Here is a 17,209-nt window from a genome sequence, read left to right on the forward strand (position 1 = left end):
AATCAGCCAGAACATGAGCGTCTGAAACAGGAGATCATTATGCAAATGAACCAAAAACGCCTCAATCATAAACCTAGTGGATTATTAACAAAAAAAGGAAGTAACGCAGATAGAGAAGAGGAGAAGGAACAGAAAGTAAGCTTGTTGAACGTCCAATGTGAAGACGACTGTAGTTCCCTTAAACACAAAGTCCTCCGCTTGTTGTAGCCTGCAGTCTTACATTAGCTGTCACTATTTCCTGCACACTTGGCCTTCAAGTTAAATAAATCCCAACAGCTGTTAGTTTGTCAATACAAAGTTTAAACTAGTAATGCATTGTCAGCAAAGTTCTGGGGTTATTGCTTTGAATTTGCAATAGCATTGGGGTTTGGTCTAGTCTGATAAAGGGCCTCCCTCTGTAGTTCCAGAGAAAACAAGTATCACGGGAGTTTAAAGATAACGAGGTGTCTCCCACTCCACTCATTAAGACAGAGAGAGTGAGAGTCAGAGCAGAAGAATCCAGGACCAGCCTTTGATTACGTAGTTTGAATTAAGTTAGAAGAGCAAAACAAATGACTTTGACAATTCTATTTCCAAGCTATAGAATTAATCAAAGAAAAAGATACAGCTTCATTTTCTCAAGGACTCCTTTCCCTATAGGATATGTGTCTGTTCTTGTGTGTGTAAAAAATGATTATGATTATGCTAATTCTGTACCATTGTTTGTTTAGTCTAATTTTGTTGTTATGGCTGGGACTGTGTGTACCTCACTACAGTCAAGACATTGCAATTGTATATATAGACATGCAGATTCTCACTGAACATATCAGACAACGAGGGTGCATGCTCCTCATCTGGTGCCATCCTAGCGTGCTCTCCTTATCCAACGCAGCCTGGACACGTGCCGTGTCATGTCGTACCGAGGCGAGTAGAGCCGGTGGAAATGCATCATTTAGTGCTGCAATTAAGGGAACCACGTCTGCCACTGATGCATCAGATGAGCTGATCTCTTTAGCTTTAGATGTGACTGTGAGGCTGATTACATCACTAGGTTTGACTGAGTCACTGTTCAATAACTAATCAGTTGGTTGGGTGAAACAAACAAAATGTGTCAGGTATCATAAACAAACCATGTTTGACCAAATGACATTTTTGTCTTCGTAGCACCACGTTAGCAGATTGTATTCAATTATAAACATGTATTCTACATTACATTTTCTCACCTAGAAGAATTGAGTACTTACTGTACCTCAGGGTTATTTCAGTGGACTAAAGCAAAGACACAAAAAAACAGATAAAGATCAATTAACTTTTTACTGCTAATGGATGCTTTAAAACCACAAATGGGCTTTGGTCAGGTTTTTACATTGTGATCATAATTCTTTCATATAAGTAACCGGACTGTGCATACCATCAAATACAGACAATTCAAGTAGACGGAAATGGAGGGTGAAAACTGTTGGCAGCCACAAGAACCACAGTCCTGCCATTTCTAGGTCAAGTGAGGTTAAGAGTTGGTGTGGATTCATCAAACCTGATCTTCTGCATTGAATATTTTACAAAACAAAAAAGTTTAGATGGCTTAAGACTGGGACCCCCAATCACTTTCATGCACTTCATATCGAGTCATAATTGTTTTAATTGATAGATTAATTTTGCATCATAAATACATTTATATTTTGAACTATGTATTGCTCCATAGGAAAACAAACTATTTTATTTTGAAATTCATATCACAAATATGGATATTGCAAACTCATGATGGAATATGCTGATATATTTTCACCCACCCCAAAAAGTTGGACAGATGTTGACTTAGTTATGAGGTTTGCTTTACTAAACAATTTTAAATAAATAAAATAAAGATTCAGTCACTGTGTTACCATAGTGATATGGGATGAAGGAGCTAACGAAAACATCAAAGACATCCTTTTGATGGTATCCCAAAGACCATTTCACCCATCAAAGACATCAAATTCAAAGTCATCCGGACTAATCAGAAGAATGCTAACTGCCATAAAACCCCAATAAAAACACAAGTGTACAGCCTATTGGGGATTTTATGAAGAACCAGAAGAAGAGAGTGGAAGGAAAAGAAGAAGAGGAGGAGAATCCAGAAGAGGGCAACATTACAAATGCCAACTGCCGTAAAACAACATCAACCTTGATTATTTTTCTTTGGAAATAACAAGGGTCTCTGTCGCCATCTTCTATCTGATCCCTTCCTCATAGTATACATGTCTAGTTGACCCTCGTTGACTTTGTCTTCATACCAGGCCTGTGGTTTTTGGGTGCTTGATTAAAGTGCTTAGATTTGTAAAATGATGTGTGTTTACTACAAGTTTTCTTCCCAACTGGACTACCAAAAAGTCACTTTCAGTGGGCTGCACATCACCCTCAATGATCTTAAAAGGCAGATTATGGCCAGGGAGGGCCTCAAGGCCACAAACTGTGACCTGCAGATCACAGATGCGCAGACTCAAGAAGAATATACTGGTGAGGCCCATATACTGAAATACTCATCTGTGGTTGTCCGTCGCACTCCGGTTTTTGGAGCAAAACCTGCTCACAGAAGGTCCATTGATGTATGTTCCCACACAGCTATGATGGGATATTCTAGACCCACTTTTTTTTCTCCCTCTTTGTCACTTTCCAAGACTGCTAATCTGGTTGATACCAATGCATTAGAGGAAGACAAGATTAAAGCCATGATGCATCAGTCTAGCTTTCAATTTCACACTATTCATCACTCTAAGAAGGGAGTTTGGCCTCCACCCCCTACCTATATCTGCTATCGCTGTCTAAAGCCTGGTCACTACATTCAGGAATGTCCCATGCTGATGAACCAGGATGAGAGTGTAGAGGGTCCAACAACATTTAAGACCAGTAAGGGCATTCCTCTGAGCTTCATGGTGAAAACCAAGCCAGGCGCCAAAGGAGCGATGATGACCAACACTGGAGAATATATGATACCTGCAATAAATGTGGAAGCATATGCACAAGGAAAGAAGGACCGACCTCCCTTTGTACCACACGAGCATTCATCACCTGAAGACAATTCAGACCCAATCCCTGATGAACTCCTCTGTCCAATCTGCAATAACCTGATAACGGATGCTGTAATCATACCCTGCTGTGGAAGCAGTTACTGCGATGAGTGTATCCGAAATGCCTTGTTGGACTCAGAGGAGCACATCTGCTTCACATGCAAGCAGTCAGGTGTTTCACCTGATAATCTCGATGCCAACAAATTTCTCCGAAAAGCTGTGGAAAACTTTAAGAATGAAACAGAATGCACTAAACACGCACAAAAGCAGGTCCAACATGCAGCCCTGCCGCCATCACGCTCTCAGTCAATCAGTGTTCTGCCCTCAAAACAACACAACCTTTTGCTGGACAATGTTATTCATCCACACACCCCAAGTGTGCCCACCACTGCAGCTCAAGCACAGGTCCTGCCCCCTGCATCTACTCCTGCTATTATCACCGCTGCTGCTCCGACTCCTGCTCACGTAACTGTTGTTGCTGACCACCACTCTCCTATGCACTCCCCCAGCAAGACAGCAGGACCTGAAGGAACCTCACACAGCTACCGTTTACCTGTTAGCTTCCATCCACCACCTCCAAGGTTGAATCCTATATCAGGTCACCAGTCAAGGCCTCACCATTGTCACAGAGGTAAAGGCAGACCCTGGAAGAGGTTCAATAGAGATAAAAGAACGCACCAGATGGCTCCACCTCCTGCACCTGCTCCTCCAGTATACTCATCTTCATGTCTATACCTGCCCTCACCCCAACACCCATACCCCCCTCCGTACATCTCTGGTCCTGGCATTATCACTCCTACTACTATTGGTTACCAGCCCTCGCCAATGTTTGCCCCTGGACCACCAGGCCACAACCATCCCTGGGTTGCTCCTGGTATTCAGCCCCCTCAAACCTGTCTCATCCCATTTGTTTCACAGCCTCCCCTCTATAAAGATTTCTACAAACAGTGGCACAGACAGGACATAGCTACATCTAAAGGAGATGAATTGACTAGAGCCTTCCACAATGAACTTATAGAGTTCAGAAACACACCAAAGAGAACTAAATGGTCTTATTCCAGGTCCCCATCTTACAGTCCCTCTCCATCCAAGCATACTCACACTTGCTCCAGATCCAGATCGAGGACTTACTCTTACAGCCCCAGTCAATCTCACTCCCATTTACACTCCTATGGTGGGTCTTTTCCCCACTCCCCTAATTCAAGATGTCATGGACATAGTTATGAATGCTCATGGAAAAGATCCCTTTCCCATTCAAAGTCTTACGGGTATCAGCCCTATGATTCACCTTATTTGGGCAGAGGCTGGAAGGAAGCAGAAGGAGCAGGACCATACCGATGGAGGTCACGGTCTCGTTCCCCTGATGGCTACTGGAGCTGCAGCCCTAGTGGACAGAAGCCACTTATTTGGCAACTACCACCATATAAACTAAAGGGACTACGTTCTGAAGGTGAGGAGTGCTGGGAGAGAGAAAGGTATCTCCAATGGGAAAATGAGAACACTGACTGGTGCAAAAAATACTACAAAGAATACAACAACCAATATCCTTCACTAAATCACAGATCCCGGAGCAGCAGAGACAGAGAGAGGGACATGTCCCCATTATCGAAACATGATTCCCCCCAGAGGAGTGGAAGAGGAGGGAAAGAAGAGATAGGTGCTCTCTCTCACTACCCCACATGTTCTTCCTCATCAAGGACCAAGTTCTGTAGTAAAATCATGAAAAAAAAGAAATTAAAAAAGAAAAAGACCGGAGACAAACCAGAGCCCTCACATCAGTCAGTTGACAGAGGTGATGCAACTCCTGTCAGAGATGAACCGATGGATGAAATCCCTTCACTCACTGAAACACCTCCCCTCTCCTCAAAACATTCATCTGGCTCTGAGGTAACTGAAGCTCCAGTTTCTATAAGTAGTGCTGTGCCAGTTAAACCCTCAAACAAGGCTTCATCAAAGACTCTGTCCGGCAAGACTAAAAAGGAGAAGGGTCAGAAGGTAAAAGCTAAAGTGAAGACAAAACATGTGAAGGCAAAATGTGAAAAGCAAATGACTGGAGAAGGATTAGCCTTGAACAACAAAGACTCATCCTCCCCCTCTGCTGCAAATCTGTTAAAGACCAGCCCACTGTCCTCCCAGAGCCTACCTATACCTCATCCTTCTGTTCATGATGGTCCTTGATTTGGCCATAATCTTCAGAGAAGAATAAATCTTCTACCAGTCCCATGACCCATCTACTTGGACAACACTCATTCACAGACCTCTCCTCAGTGGACAGTCAAGACATGTATGGGAGAGATGGAGAGGTGGAGCCCAAGGAATAGACAGACTTATCAGACAGATCAGGTCTTCTTCTCCCCCATGGAGCCATGACATGGGCTGGGAAAAGCAAATTGAGGAAGCATTTGACCGCCAAGGGACCTGCCAATGCCACTTAAGCAGAAGAGGATCAAGTTTATTTGAGATCTGTGGAGATAAGGCAGCCAGTCTGAGAAGAGACAGAGAAGACTGTGTCCACCACGGACTGCTCCACAGATTTGACCTTTTCTGAAGGAGATGCAGCAGGACAGATGGTGCTAGAAAAAGAGCACTCCACATCTGCTGACCCCTTCACCCTTTCTCCATCCACCTCCCAACCCCATCCTTCCCTGCACATATGTAAATAAACTGTAAATAAATATAATATACTTGATTTACATCTGCCTACATCCTGTATGCTTTTTTTCTAAACTTCCATCCATTCACATTCGAGTGCATCTTTTCTTTCTCCAACTGAATGTACTTATTTTGACAATGTCGTGGTCAATCAATCTCTGTGAATTATCTACGGTGGCCCTGAAGTGCAAATTACCACTACAAATAGGAAAACACAACAACAAATAAAACACAAACGGATTTAAAAAAAACAACTGCAACAACAGAAAACACCATGCATCTTCGTTCTTGCTTAGTAAGACACTCTGGGATGGATTATGAGCCAGTGGGCCCTACCGTCCTTTCTTGGATGATGATGATGGAAGACGTGAACCTTAGCATTGGATAGGACCCCTGTTGTTTATCTTTATGGCTGAATTTGTGTCAATGATGAGATCCACTATTGGTTATTATTGTGGAGTTATGGCATTCCTATTACAAATTCTTACAATTACCATAGTGCTAGCATAGTGCATGTAAAGTGTAAAAAATGTACCAATCTGTGTATGTGTATGTGTTAAGGTGTAGGTCTATGAGGACACGTGTCCACAGTCTTACCTGGCCCAGAGACTGTGTGGGGGGAACAGGGCCTGAGCCAGCAGACTCTGGTACAGGTACAGACAAACCAAGTGGCCAGCAGTGAAGAAGCCCACCATCACACACAGTGCGTTGAAACCCAAGTTACTGATGGGAAGGTGGTACGCCCACCACGTGCACACGCCAATGAAAAGCAGGAAGTAGATGGCCGAGAAGGCAGAGGGTAGTGTGATGCCTGCAACGAAAAGAGAGGAAAGCTCAGACAGAGAGATGCTCACTAAAAACTGACTGACTGATAGTTTATTAAAATGTGAAACATAGTCAGTCAGCATTGTTGTGCACATAATGATACATGTTTTACATATTTATGGGGAAAAAAACTCAATTCCTCAATTCTACCTATTAATACAAACTGGATTAAAAATGTGCGTTATTTTCTTAACTCTCATTTGAAAACATCGGTCTAATGTTAGCAGTACAATGCCAGATCTCCTTGAACTGAGCGATACAGTGCTAGGGTATATTTTTTGAATCATTATATGTCTATGCACTTTTATTATTTTTATTACCATTATCATTTTTTAGTGTGTGTGTGTGTGTGTGTGTGTGTCTGCTTGTTGGATTTAAGATACCAGCTGTAACAAACATCAATAAACAGAATGGGTTTTTGAATTTAATGAATCCCACACTAACTTTAATGAATTCCCTGACAGACCTACCATGGACAGTAAGTACGTGTATGTCTGGACTGTGCTCACGCTGCTGAAACCTCAGAGGCCCCGGTAACGCTAGGTTAATGTGACACAAACCGTACCAGCCAAAGCCAGCAGTATGATGGCTACGATCCTCCCCAGGTCCCGCAGGACTTTCCGAACCATGGCCTTCAGACGCTCGGCCATCTGCTTCGCTCTGGTTGCTGTGGAAACCTCTTCTTCATCAGGGTCACCAGGCAGTGACCTCTCTTCATCTTCTTCATCTCCTGATGTCTCTTCCTCCACCGCCACCTCCTCCTCCTCATCATCATCATCATCCTCATCATCATCGGAGAGTTTATCTGTTGAGTCATTGTCTAGCTAAGGTGAGAAACGGACAAAATGAAAGTCAGAATTACTAAATGAGCGAAAAGTCACACACTAAAGCCATGTCACACGTGAACTTTGTGGTTTACATATGATAATCGGGTGATAACCATATTACCCAGTTATCATACTGTATGTTGAACTGGATTTGTAGTGTAAGTACTTCCTGTTACCACTAATGACAGTTGTGCAATGAATACAGACACTAAAAATAACATATAAAAATGCTTATTTTATTGCACAAGATTCCAATTGTAATCTATTTTTTATTGTTAATGTTATTGCATAAGTTTTATATAAGAAGTAGCAAAAAGCCAAAGTCAGTGGCTCTTATTTTGTAAGCCAGTTTGAAAGGAAGTGGTGCTATGGAAGATTGGCTGACTATTGTGTATGAAGAAGTCTAGTCTGCCGTTTCATGCAAGGATCCTCCATGTCTCTTTTGTTTTTGGCTGCACAGTATAGGAACACGACTCGAACCAAAAATAACACAAACATTTGATTTAATATATAAGACAATAAGAATAACTACTTAATGAAACATAACGTACATTTGTTGGGGTTTACTGTCTGATAAGATTAACAAGAGATAACATGTTTTATTTTCTAAGAAAAACTAGTAAAACTAAAAATGTTGTAAAAATGTACATTTTACAAGAATAGCTGCTACAACAAAATGTAATACAATTTACTAACAATAAAAATAGCCTACTCTCGGCACCTTGTTATTTTTATTCCTCATCCTTATTCTTTCCATGTTCCTTAATCCTTCTGGATTCTAATCTGCAGTTCCTTCTTGTGATTCTTCAACACAAAATTTCAAGTTTTCACAACGGCAGGAGAAAAATGCTGGAGGGTCAAAGGCAAAAGGATAGTCATCCATTCATCCCCTTGTGGATTATTTCACATGAGCTCACTGAGACATAATCCAGAGATTTGACTATGGAGCTGAGAGGAGAATGTCCAGAGCTACTTTAGGGGACATTTGTGTTCATATGTAGAGCCCTCCACTCAATCTCTAGAGAGTCTCTGAACTTTCTAGCTGAGCTGAGAGCAGCTGTATAGACACAGATGTCACTGTACTCTCCTCCTGTATGTTTACTATAAAACTAAGTGCTTATAAAAATCTGATTCATGGGGGGATGCAGAGCTCTCCTTTATTGCACATGTAAATGTTTATAGTGTTTAAGCCTATGTTTAAGTGAACGGGAAGTTTTATAGGGCCCCTGCTCACTTACACACTGCTTATTACGCAGTGACTGTATGTCTACTGTGTGGGACAAGGCTGCTACCCAGAGATGTTACGGTACACTGAACACACACAGAAACACACTGTTTCTAAATATAGAAAACTTCCACATAATTGTATGCACAGTAATAACAACAAAACAGAACAGTGGTGATATGTAGCAACAGGTGGCAAAGATGTTTCTAATTACAGAGACAGAACTGTCACAGCAAACATGCTCATCCTTTGACGACTGCTGTGAGTACTGCAAGAATGAAGTCACAGAGAGGTCATATGGAATTATGTAATATAAGCAAATCATTTAGGGCCCATGCAGTGTAGTAGTGGCTTGCATTGTTGCCTTACAGCAAGAAGGTCACCTGTTCGAACCCTAGTTTGACCGAGGCCTGTGTGGGTTTTGTATGTTCTCCCCGTGAGTGTGTGGTGTTTTCTGGGTAGTTTCTGTCTACAGTCCAAAAACATACAGATTAGGTTAATGGGGCAGGTAAGTAGGAAGGCTAACCTAGGCTTGGATAGGTAGATAAGAGTGTAGGTGGCTGGGTAGGTAAGGACAAGTAAGGTAGGGTAGGTAGGTATAGGTAGGGGGGAAGAGAAAGGGAAGGGACCTAAGCCTGAGTCTGTAAAGTCAATTCTCGCTATCCTACGGTGAAGACAAGACAAGACATTTGTGACACAAGTAAAAACAGTAAAGTGTGCAGGCACAACAAATAAAGACAGACATATCCTGACACTAAAGTAAACCATAAATAAAGAGGGGAGAGGGGGGCACGGTTTTAGCTTTCTGGCAGCCTTTTGGATGGAGCTGAGGGGAGAGAGTTTAACATCCTAACAGCCTGGTGGATAAAGCTGTTGGTGAGTCTGGTGGTGCGGGAACCGAGGCTCCTACACCTCCTCCCAGAGGGCAGGAGACTGAATATTGTGTGCCACAATTGTGATCGCTTTTCGGGTGAGGCGGGTGGTGTATATGTCTTATGCAGGGAGGGGAGGTAGGCACCAATAATCCTTCCAGTGGTGTTCACCGTGCGCTGCAGGGCTTTCCTATTGTAGTGAGTGCAGCTCCCGCCCCACACAGTGGTGCCTTGGTAGAGTGTGCTCATGATTGGTGGTGGAGCACTTGCCCACTTGAGTTTGCACAGGAAGTAGAGGTGCCGCTGAGCTCTCTTTGCCAGTGATGCAGTGTTGGTGGTCCAGGAGAGGTCCTCACTGATGTGAACCTGCAGGAATTTGGTGCTGCACAACAACCTCTTTGGTCTTGCTGACATTCAGCAGAAGGTTGTTATTTCTGCACCATGTGGTCAGAAGGTTGACCTCCTTCCTGTAGTGAGTCTAATAGCCCTTGGTGATGAGACTCACCGGAGTTGTGTCATCACTATGTGATTGGTGCTGTATGTTGCAGTCATGTGTCAGCAGGGTGAAGAGCAGGGAACTGAGCACACAGTCTCGGGGGGCCATGCCAGTTTCATACTTGCTGGCCGAGTGAGAAACTTGTTTTGCGTCTAACCACACACCCCTCTGGACCCGAGATGGAATCTTTGCAGCCACCATCTTCCATCCCTCCACCCGCGAGGTCCGCACCTGTAGGTCGGTACGTAGGTAGGTAGATATGGTAGGTAGGTAGGTAGGTAGGTAGGACCATGATCCATCAGCATCTGGTTCGACCGAGGGCATTGTTAGAGGCATCGTGGGTGAGGGTGAGGTGTGTGCAAGGGGATATTCACGATTATCCAGTGGTGGCCCTGGAAATTTATTTTAATGGGAAAAAACATAGAGTCAAGGCTGGAGTTAGTACTCGCCTCACGCATCCTTCAATCTTGGGAACAAACTGTCCGGGGTTTGCGAGCTTAGTGGGGGAAACTATGAGGGTGCGGTCACGTACGTCAGGGAAATGTGAGTGGTGTGCTGTGCTTAGTGGTGAGGCGGAGGTGCCGCATCCCGAAGCTGCCGGGGGGCGCGGGGCCGGAGGGACCAGCACAGCTGGCTCCAGGGGGCCCGCAGATTGCTCCCATGGAAGATTTTCCACTTGAGCAGTCTCGGGTTGAGACCCTCCGTCATGCTTTTGACCAAGTGATAAAAACTGATGGTTGCCAGGTTCACCCTAACACAGCACTCACTCACTCCTACTTTGTTGTCATTAGGGACAGACTATACAGAGCGAGTCGTGACGCTCGTACCGGGGAAGAGCTCACCCAGTTGTTAGTACCGAAAAGGCGAAACAATTTTCCAGACGGCTCATCACAACCCCATGGCGGGCCACCTGGGATATGATAAAACACTGAACCGGATCATGGCCCAATTTTACTGGCCAGGCATTCGGGCGGATGTAAGTCGGTGGTGTGCATCCTGCTGTGAATGCCAGTTAGTCAATCCACCGGCCACCCCAAATGCGCCGTTGCGCCCATTACCACTTATTGAGGTCCCTTTTGATAGAATTGCCATGGACCTCATCGGGCCATTAGACCGGAGCTCACGGGGATATCGCTTTGTGCTAGTCCTAGTGGACTATGCAACGCGCTATCCTGAGGCAGTGCCCCTGCGCAATATCTCTGCGAAGAGTGTTGCGCAGGCGCTGTTTCAAGTTATCTCCCGAGTTGGGATCCCGAAAGAGATCCTGACTGATCAGGGCACACATGTCACGTACACTACGCGAGCTATACGAATTACTGGGCGTCCGCTCAATCCGGACTAGCATCTACCATCTAAAGAAAACTAAAGACACTAAAGAACATGATTCGTAAGTTTGTGCACAAGGATAGCCGTAATTGGGATAAATGGTTGGACCCTCTGTTGTTTGCAGTGCAAGAGGTTCCCCAGGCCTCCACAGGATTTTCTCCTTTTGAACTCCTGTTTGGCAGAAAACCTCGGGGTGTCTTGGACCTGGTTAAGGAAAACTGGGAGATGGGTCCAAGCACCAGCAAAAATGAGGTACAATACGTCCTGGACCTGTGAGCAAAACTCCATTCACTGGGTCAGTTATCACAGGAGAATTTGCTCCAGGCCCAGGAGCGTCAACAGCGGCTGTACAACAGAGGGGCAAAACTTAGACAGTTTTCACCAGGAGATAAAGTACTTGTATTGCTGCCATCATCTAGCTCTAAATTGCTCACCAAGTGGCAAGGGCCCTTCGTGGTCACACGGCGAGTGGGGGATGTTGACAATGAGGTTGTGCGTTCTGACGGGGGCGGAGAAACACATATTTACCACCTCAACCTCCTCAAAGCCTGGAGGGAGATGGCGGCTGTTTCTCTGGCTACCACTGTGATCCAGAGAGACGAGTTGGGACCGGAGGTGACTAATTCGAACCAGTCAGCGCCAGTCCCCGCTGATGACCATCTCTCAGCGGGGTCACATACACCACCACATAGAAACACCTCCGGGTGTGACAGTGCGCTCACGACCCTATCGGCTGCCAGAACACAAAAGGAAAATTGTTCAGGCAGAACTTCAGGCCGTGTTGGAGATGGGGGTAATAGAAGAGTCCAACAGTGACTGGTGTTGCCCCATCATGCTGGTTCACAAGTCTGATGAGTCAATACGGTTCTGTGTGGACTATCGTAGGGTCAGCGAGGTGTCCAAATTCGATGCCTATCCAATGCCCCGGCGTCGACGAACTCCTGGATTGGCTGGGCACGGCTCGCTTTTTCACTACACTGGATTTAACCAAGGGCTACTGGCAGATTCCCTTGTCGCTAGAGTCCAGGGAAAAGACAGCCTTCTCCACTCCGTATGGTTTGTACCAATTTGTCACTCTTCCGTTTGGGTTGTTCGGGGCTACATTTCAGCGTCTCATGGACTCATGTCATCATTCATAGTGAGACCTGGGAGCAGCATATGCAGCAGGTGGGAGCAGTGCTTGAGTCCCTGAGGAAAGCCACTTTTATACACTCCTAACTTTTCTCTCCCTTTCATCCTGCAGACCCACACCTTGAACAGCGGGCTGGGGGGCGTTTTGTCCCAGGAGGTGGAGGGGGTCGACCGCCCCGTACTGTACATTAGCCGGAAGCTGGCTCAGCGGGAGGTGAACTACAGTACGGTGGAAAAAGAGTGCCTCTGACGACTATGACGGCATTTTATTTCTGTATGTTTGATGGACTTTTTCTGTTGGACCCAAACGCTGACTTTTTCCTTCCTCTGGACGAGCTGTGAGTGGGGTAGGTAGGTAGGTATATATAGGTAGGTAGGTAGGTAGGTAGGTAGGTAGGTGGATGGTGGTGTTTTGCACATTTCATAAAATTATCACTGTTTTAGGTAGGTAGATAGGTAGGTAGGTAGAGGTGGGTAGATATGGTAGGCCTGGTAGGCAGGTAGGCAGGCAGGCAGGCAGGTAGGCAGGTAGGGCAGGTGGTGGCAGGCAGGTAGATGGTAGGCAGGCAGGGCAGAGGCAGGTAGGTAGGCAGGCAGAGGCAGGCAGATATGGTAGGTAAGGTAGGTATAGCAGGTAGGGTAGGCAGGCAGGGCAGGCAGGTAGGCAGGCAGATAGGTAGGCAGGCAGGCAGGTAGGTAGGTAGGTAGATATGGTAGGTAGGTAGTAGTGGTGGATGGAGGTGTTTTGCACGTTTCAATGCAATGTTAATTATGCTCTTGGGACAATGGATATTGTTAGTCATATTGTTGGTAATAAAATCTAGCCAGTTGTTCTTGAGGTATCTCTGTCTCCACAGGTGTTGGACACACTCATCAACACACAGATCAAACCTGAAATCACTCTGCTAAGATCTTACTGCAAGCAAGGAAAACACAGCAGCATCTGTTTATCATATCAACATTAAAATCTGTCAGAGCTTGTACTAGAATATGTCTTTCACTCGGATTCCACTGTCTCAGGAAAGAGAGAGACTACATCACTCTACTGTTTGTTTGGACAGTTGCCTTGGAGACAGAAAATAAGGAAACTAATAGGTAAAAGACAGACACAGTTCAGAGTGAGAGACAGGGGAGTTTGAAGATTAATTACAGTCTATAAAATAAAGAAATGATAATAATAATCACATCTGAGCATTGAGTCTTACAGCAATAGAGTTAGAGATAGCAGTGTGGGTGTGTAGGCCTCAAGACACACGTGACTCTCTAGCAAAACTGTTAGAGATATGTACTTTCATACTGTGTGTTTGTACCAGCGCCAATGTAGAGACACAGAAATGAAGCAAGCAAACAACTTGCAAATATGAGGGCACGTCTATATATACACATTTATATATATATATATTATGTATATATATATATATATACATACATACATACATATATATGTATATCTATATATATATATATATATATATACATACATACATACATATATATACATATATATGTATATATATATATACATATATATACATATATATATGTATATATGGTCACTCAAAAGTGACTGTAGGTGTGAGCGTGAAGTTGAATGGTTTGTCTTTGTCTTATTTGTATCATATGCCCTGCAATGTCCCCCCCATGACCCTCATGTGATGGATAAATTGGTGGAAAATGACTCCTTACATACCTTCATTATTTCATTTCTTTTATAAAGGCCTCTGTGTTGTCTCCTCCTAACGTATTACTCATGTGTGCCAGTCACTGAAGTCTCCAGTCTCCAGTCTGATCATGACCTCCTTGAAAGAATGTTGTCTTACATCATGGTGTTGTGCTTTGGCCAAATCTCCTCACCTCTTGCCAATCTCAGTTTTTACTCTTTGGTATTTCTTTGCTCTTGTTTTTTTTGCCTGCCCATTTGAATCCTAACCCTGCTTGTTCTCAGTATCACCTACAACCACCTTCAGTCTGTCACGCTCAGGTAGCTCCAGAAACGTATATGATATTTAATGCAAATCTATTACTATTATAATGGAATTGAGTGAGTTTTCTGGTCAGATTTGCTCGTGGATTACACATAATATAGACCGGATTTCTCCAGGTTCAGCATCGAGCCCATGGTGAACAGCACAGGTCTACTTCCACTGTGCTTTGTCCTTCACCTTTCCATGTCCACTGAATCTCTGTCCCACTCACTTCTACATTTTCTGCATATTTTGGCTCGAAACCTTCACCATGACAATGATTGATGAACACGTCACACACAAGCTTCAGTGATAAGAGGTGAGATAGGTGGCGCTATTCTGAAGAAGCTCATATTTTGTGTGATGGGACTACTTTAAAAAACGTTCCATTTTTTGGTACCCTTACCTTGGGGTACGAGAGTGAAGGTTTGGCTGGTGTTTGTTCCACGCCAACAGTCTGTTCTCATACAAAGCTGCTGGATGTCCTCCATTGTTGTTCGTTGTGTTGTTGTTGTTGTTGTTACAACGTTCATGCTATGTGTCTCGCTGACATGACCACCGGGCACATCGCACACTCTGCCTCCAAGTAAAGGTTCTATTCTCAGTTGAAACACAAGCCTGACCCAGGACTCAAACAAACAAACAATCTGGGCTGGGCTACATGAATTGTTTTTTTCATTACAAATCCCACAAAGATGTGAAATCATGGTCATGATCATAGTGCTTAAGTTGAAAGACTTGAAATAAAAAGGAATATGTGATGAGATCATGAAAGAGAGTCGGCAAACTGCACCCCAAAGCACTTTTTGGAGGGGATGGTGGATGCGTGGTTACGGGGTTAGCTCGTGTCTCTGGGAAAGTTACAAATAATAAAGATAACACACACAAAACTTACCGATGTAATATTGGCAGCAGCCACCATTTCTCTGTTCCTGACCAATCTGTTGCAGAGGACGACTGTTACCAAGGCAACCACACACACACCCAGATCTGGACACAGAAGGCGGGCCACATTCCAAGGATCATCCAGGGGAAGCCTGCAACACACACACACACACACACATCCACCGTGTGAAAACATTTGACCTGCAGTAGATGCAGAAGGGAAAGATGGACCATGGTGGCCTCTGATGAGTTTGAACAAATGACTATTTACAGCAGCTGCCATTAATTATCAAGGCCTTTGACACTATTTTATTTTTGAGTTTCATGTCTTTTATTTTATTAGGTTTTTATGCCATTTATTACCTCATGAGATTGTACGTCTTTCATGTATTATTCTGTACAACACTGGTTCACTGTAGTAGTTTTAAAGTTTTTAATATTCATACTTATTATAAATAAAACATTTTATTGTGAAATACATAGCTTCCATATTGAAAATAAACTTTTGAAATGATGTGAAATATTATTCATGCATTCATGACTGAATAACGTGATAAAGTTTGTTGTTGTTTTTTTCAGACACACTTTGTGGCCCTTGGCTGGGCCCTCCTGACCAGACTTGATGCTCAGAGGCCCCAGGTCATGTGAGTTTACAGGTAATTATAGTGTGTAAATATATTATATTGTGCATAAGTCTGTCAATACAATGCATGAATAATATCATGTGGCAAATATGAGTGACGACATGCAACGACATGAATGACATACCTGGACACTCCTATATGTCTGGTTATGGTGTCCCATTGTGAACAGTTGTCACCTATACTAAGGTTGAGAGGAGGGTACGTGAACAGCACCGTCTGAAAGCAGATATGAACCAGAACAAAGAGCAGACTGGTGCAGAAGACTGACTGGATAAAACGACCCGTGTGACCTGAAAGACAAAGAAAAGAGAAAGAGGGCGGAGCTCAAACACAGGCTCAATCATACAGATGGTTTCCCTGACAGTGTATTGGGTGTGGGGGTGAGAGCATCGCTTAAACTCTGTGAGGCAGTCACGATATATGACAACAGTCCTTATATTGGGTGTAATGATGACAGCTAGTTGTTCCATAATATAACATATGTGCATTATCCCTCCTGTCAAACTGCCAGGCACTCACACTGTCTGTCTGTTCCATTACTGATGAGCACTTGTCCTCAGCTCTTCCCGCCATTTCCTAGTCATCTCGTCTTCTTCTGCCCACAAACGTGCCCCTCATCATTACCCTCGCTGTGCTGCCTTGCACTATAGTTCCCCGCCATGGTTTGCCTGGCTGTTGTGTCCTCCCACAAACAAACATTTTCTTTCTCTGTGACATGTCGTCATGTAGGACGCAGCACCAGTGTTTCCAGCAAATACAGCATTAAACAGCATGTTTGTGTTCACAGACCCATGTGGACCAACCACCAGCCAAAGAGTGTTGGTCTATTTTCCAGTGTATTACATTACATTACATTACATGTCATTTAGCAGACGCTTTTATCCAAAGCGACTTACAAAAGTGCATTTAAACATTTGGGTACATATAAGAGCTAGAAGTAAGTAAGAGCTTCAAGTAGAACAAACAATTAAAAGCGAAATATAAGTATGTACAAAGTTTTGAAAGGTATTGAAAGGTATAGAACTATTTTGGAATAGTTCAATATTTCAAAATAAATATTGATTTTTTTTTAATTTATTTAAAATATATATATATTGAAAGGTATAAACTATTTTGAAATAGTTCAACATTTCAAAATAAATATTGATTTTTTTTAATTTATTTAAAAAATATATATATTGAAAGGTATATAACTATTTTGAAATAGTTCAATATTTCAAAATATATATATTTTTTTAATATATATATATTGAAAGGTATATAACTATTTTGAAATAGTTCAATATTTCAAAATAAATATTGAATTTTTTTTTTTATTTATTTAATATATATATAT

At 43.3% G+C, this 17,209-nt stretch overlaps 1 protein-coding gene across 1 annotated transcript in view; it reads right to left on the reverse strand.

Annotated features, from left to right (window-relative positions):
- The window catches only part of piezo1 (piezo-type mechanosensitive ion channel component 1), a 65,754-nt gene extending 49,220 nt beyond the window's left edge, over positions 1-16,534 (reverse strand). The window contains exons 1-5 of the mRNA XM_044016796.1: positions 16,498-16,534; positions 15,998-16,196; positions 15,240-15,381; positions 7,069-7,327; positions 6,276-6,489 (exon numbers count right to left, since the gene is read on the reverse strand). Coding sequence (XP_043872731.1) covers positions 6,276-6,489; positions 7,069-7,327; positions 15,240-15,381; positions 15,998-16,196; positions 16,498-16,534 — 851 coding nt within the window. The remainder of the gene's footprint in view (positions 1-6,275; positions 6,490-7,068; positions 7,328-15,239; positions 15,382-15,997; positions 16,197-16,497) is intronic.
- Between the last annotated feature and the right edge of the window lie 675 nt (positions 16,535-17,209).

Source organism: Solea senegalensis, unplaced genomic scaffold (assembly GCF_019176455.1).
Source record: "Solea senegalensis isolate Sse05_10M unplaced genomic scaffold, IFAPA_SoseM_1 scf7180000014804, whole genome shotgun sequence".
Lineage (NCBI taxonomy): Eukaryota > Metazoa > Chordata > Actinopteri > Pleuronectiformes > Soleidae > Solea > Solea senegalensis.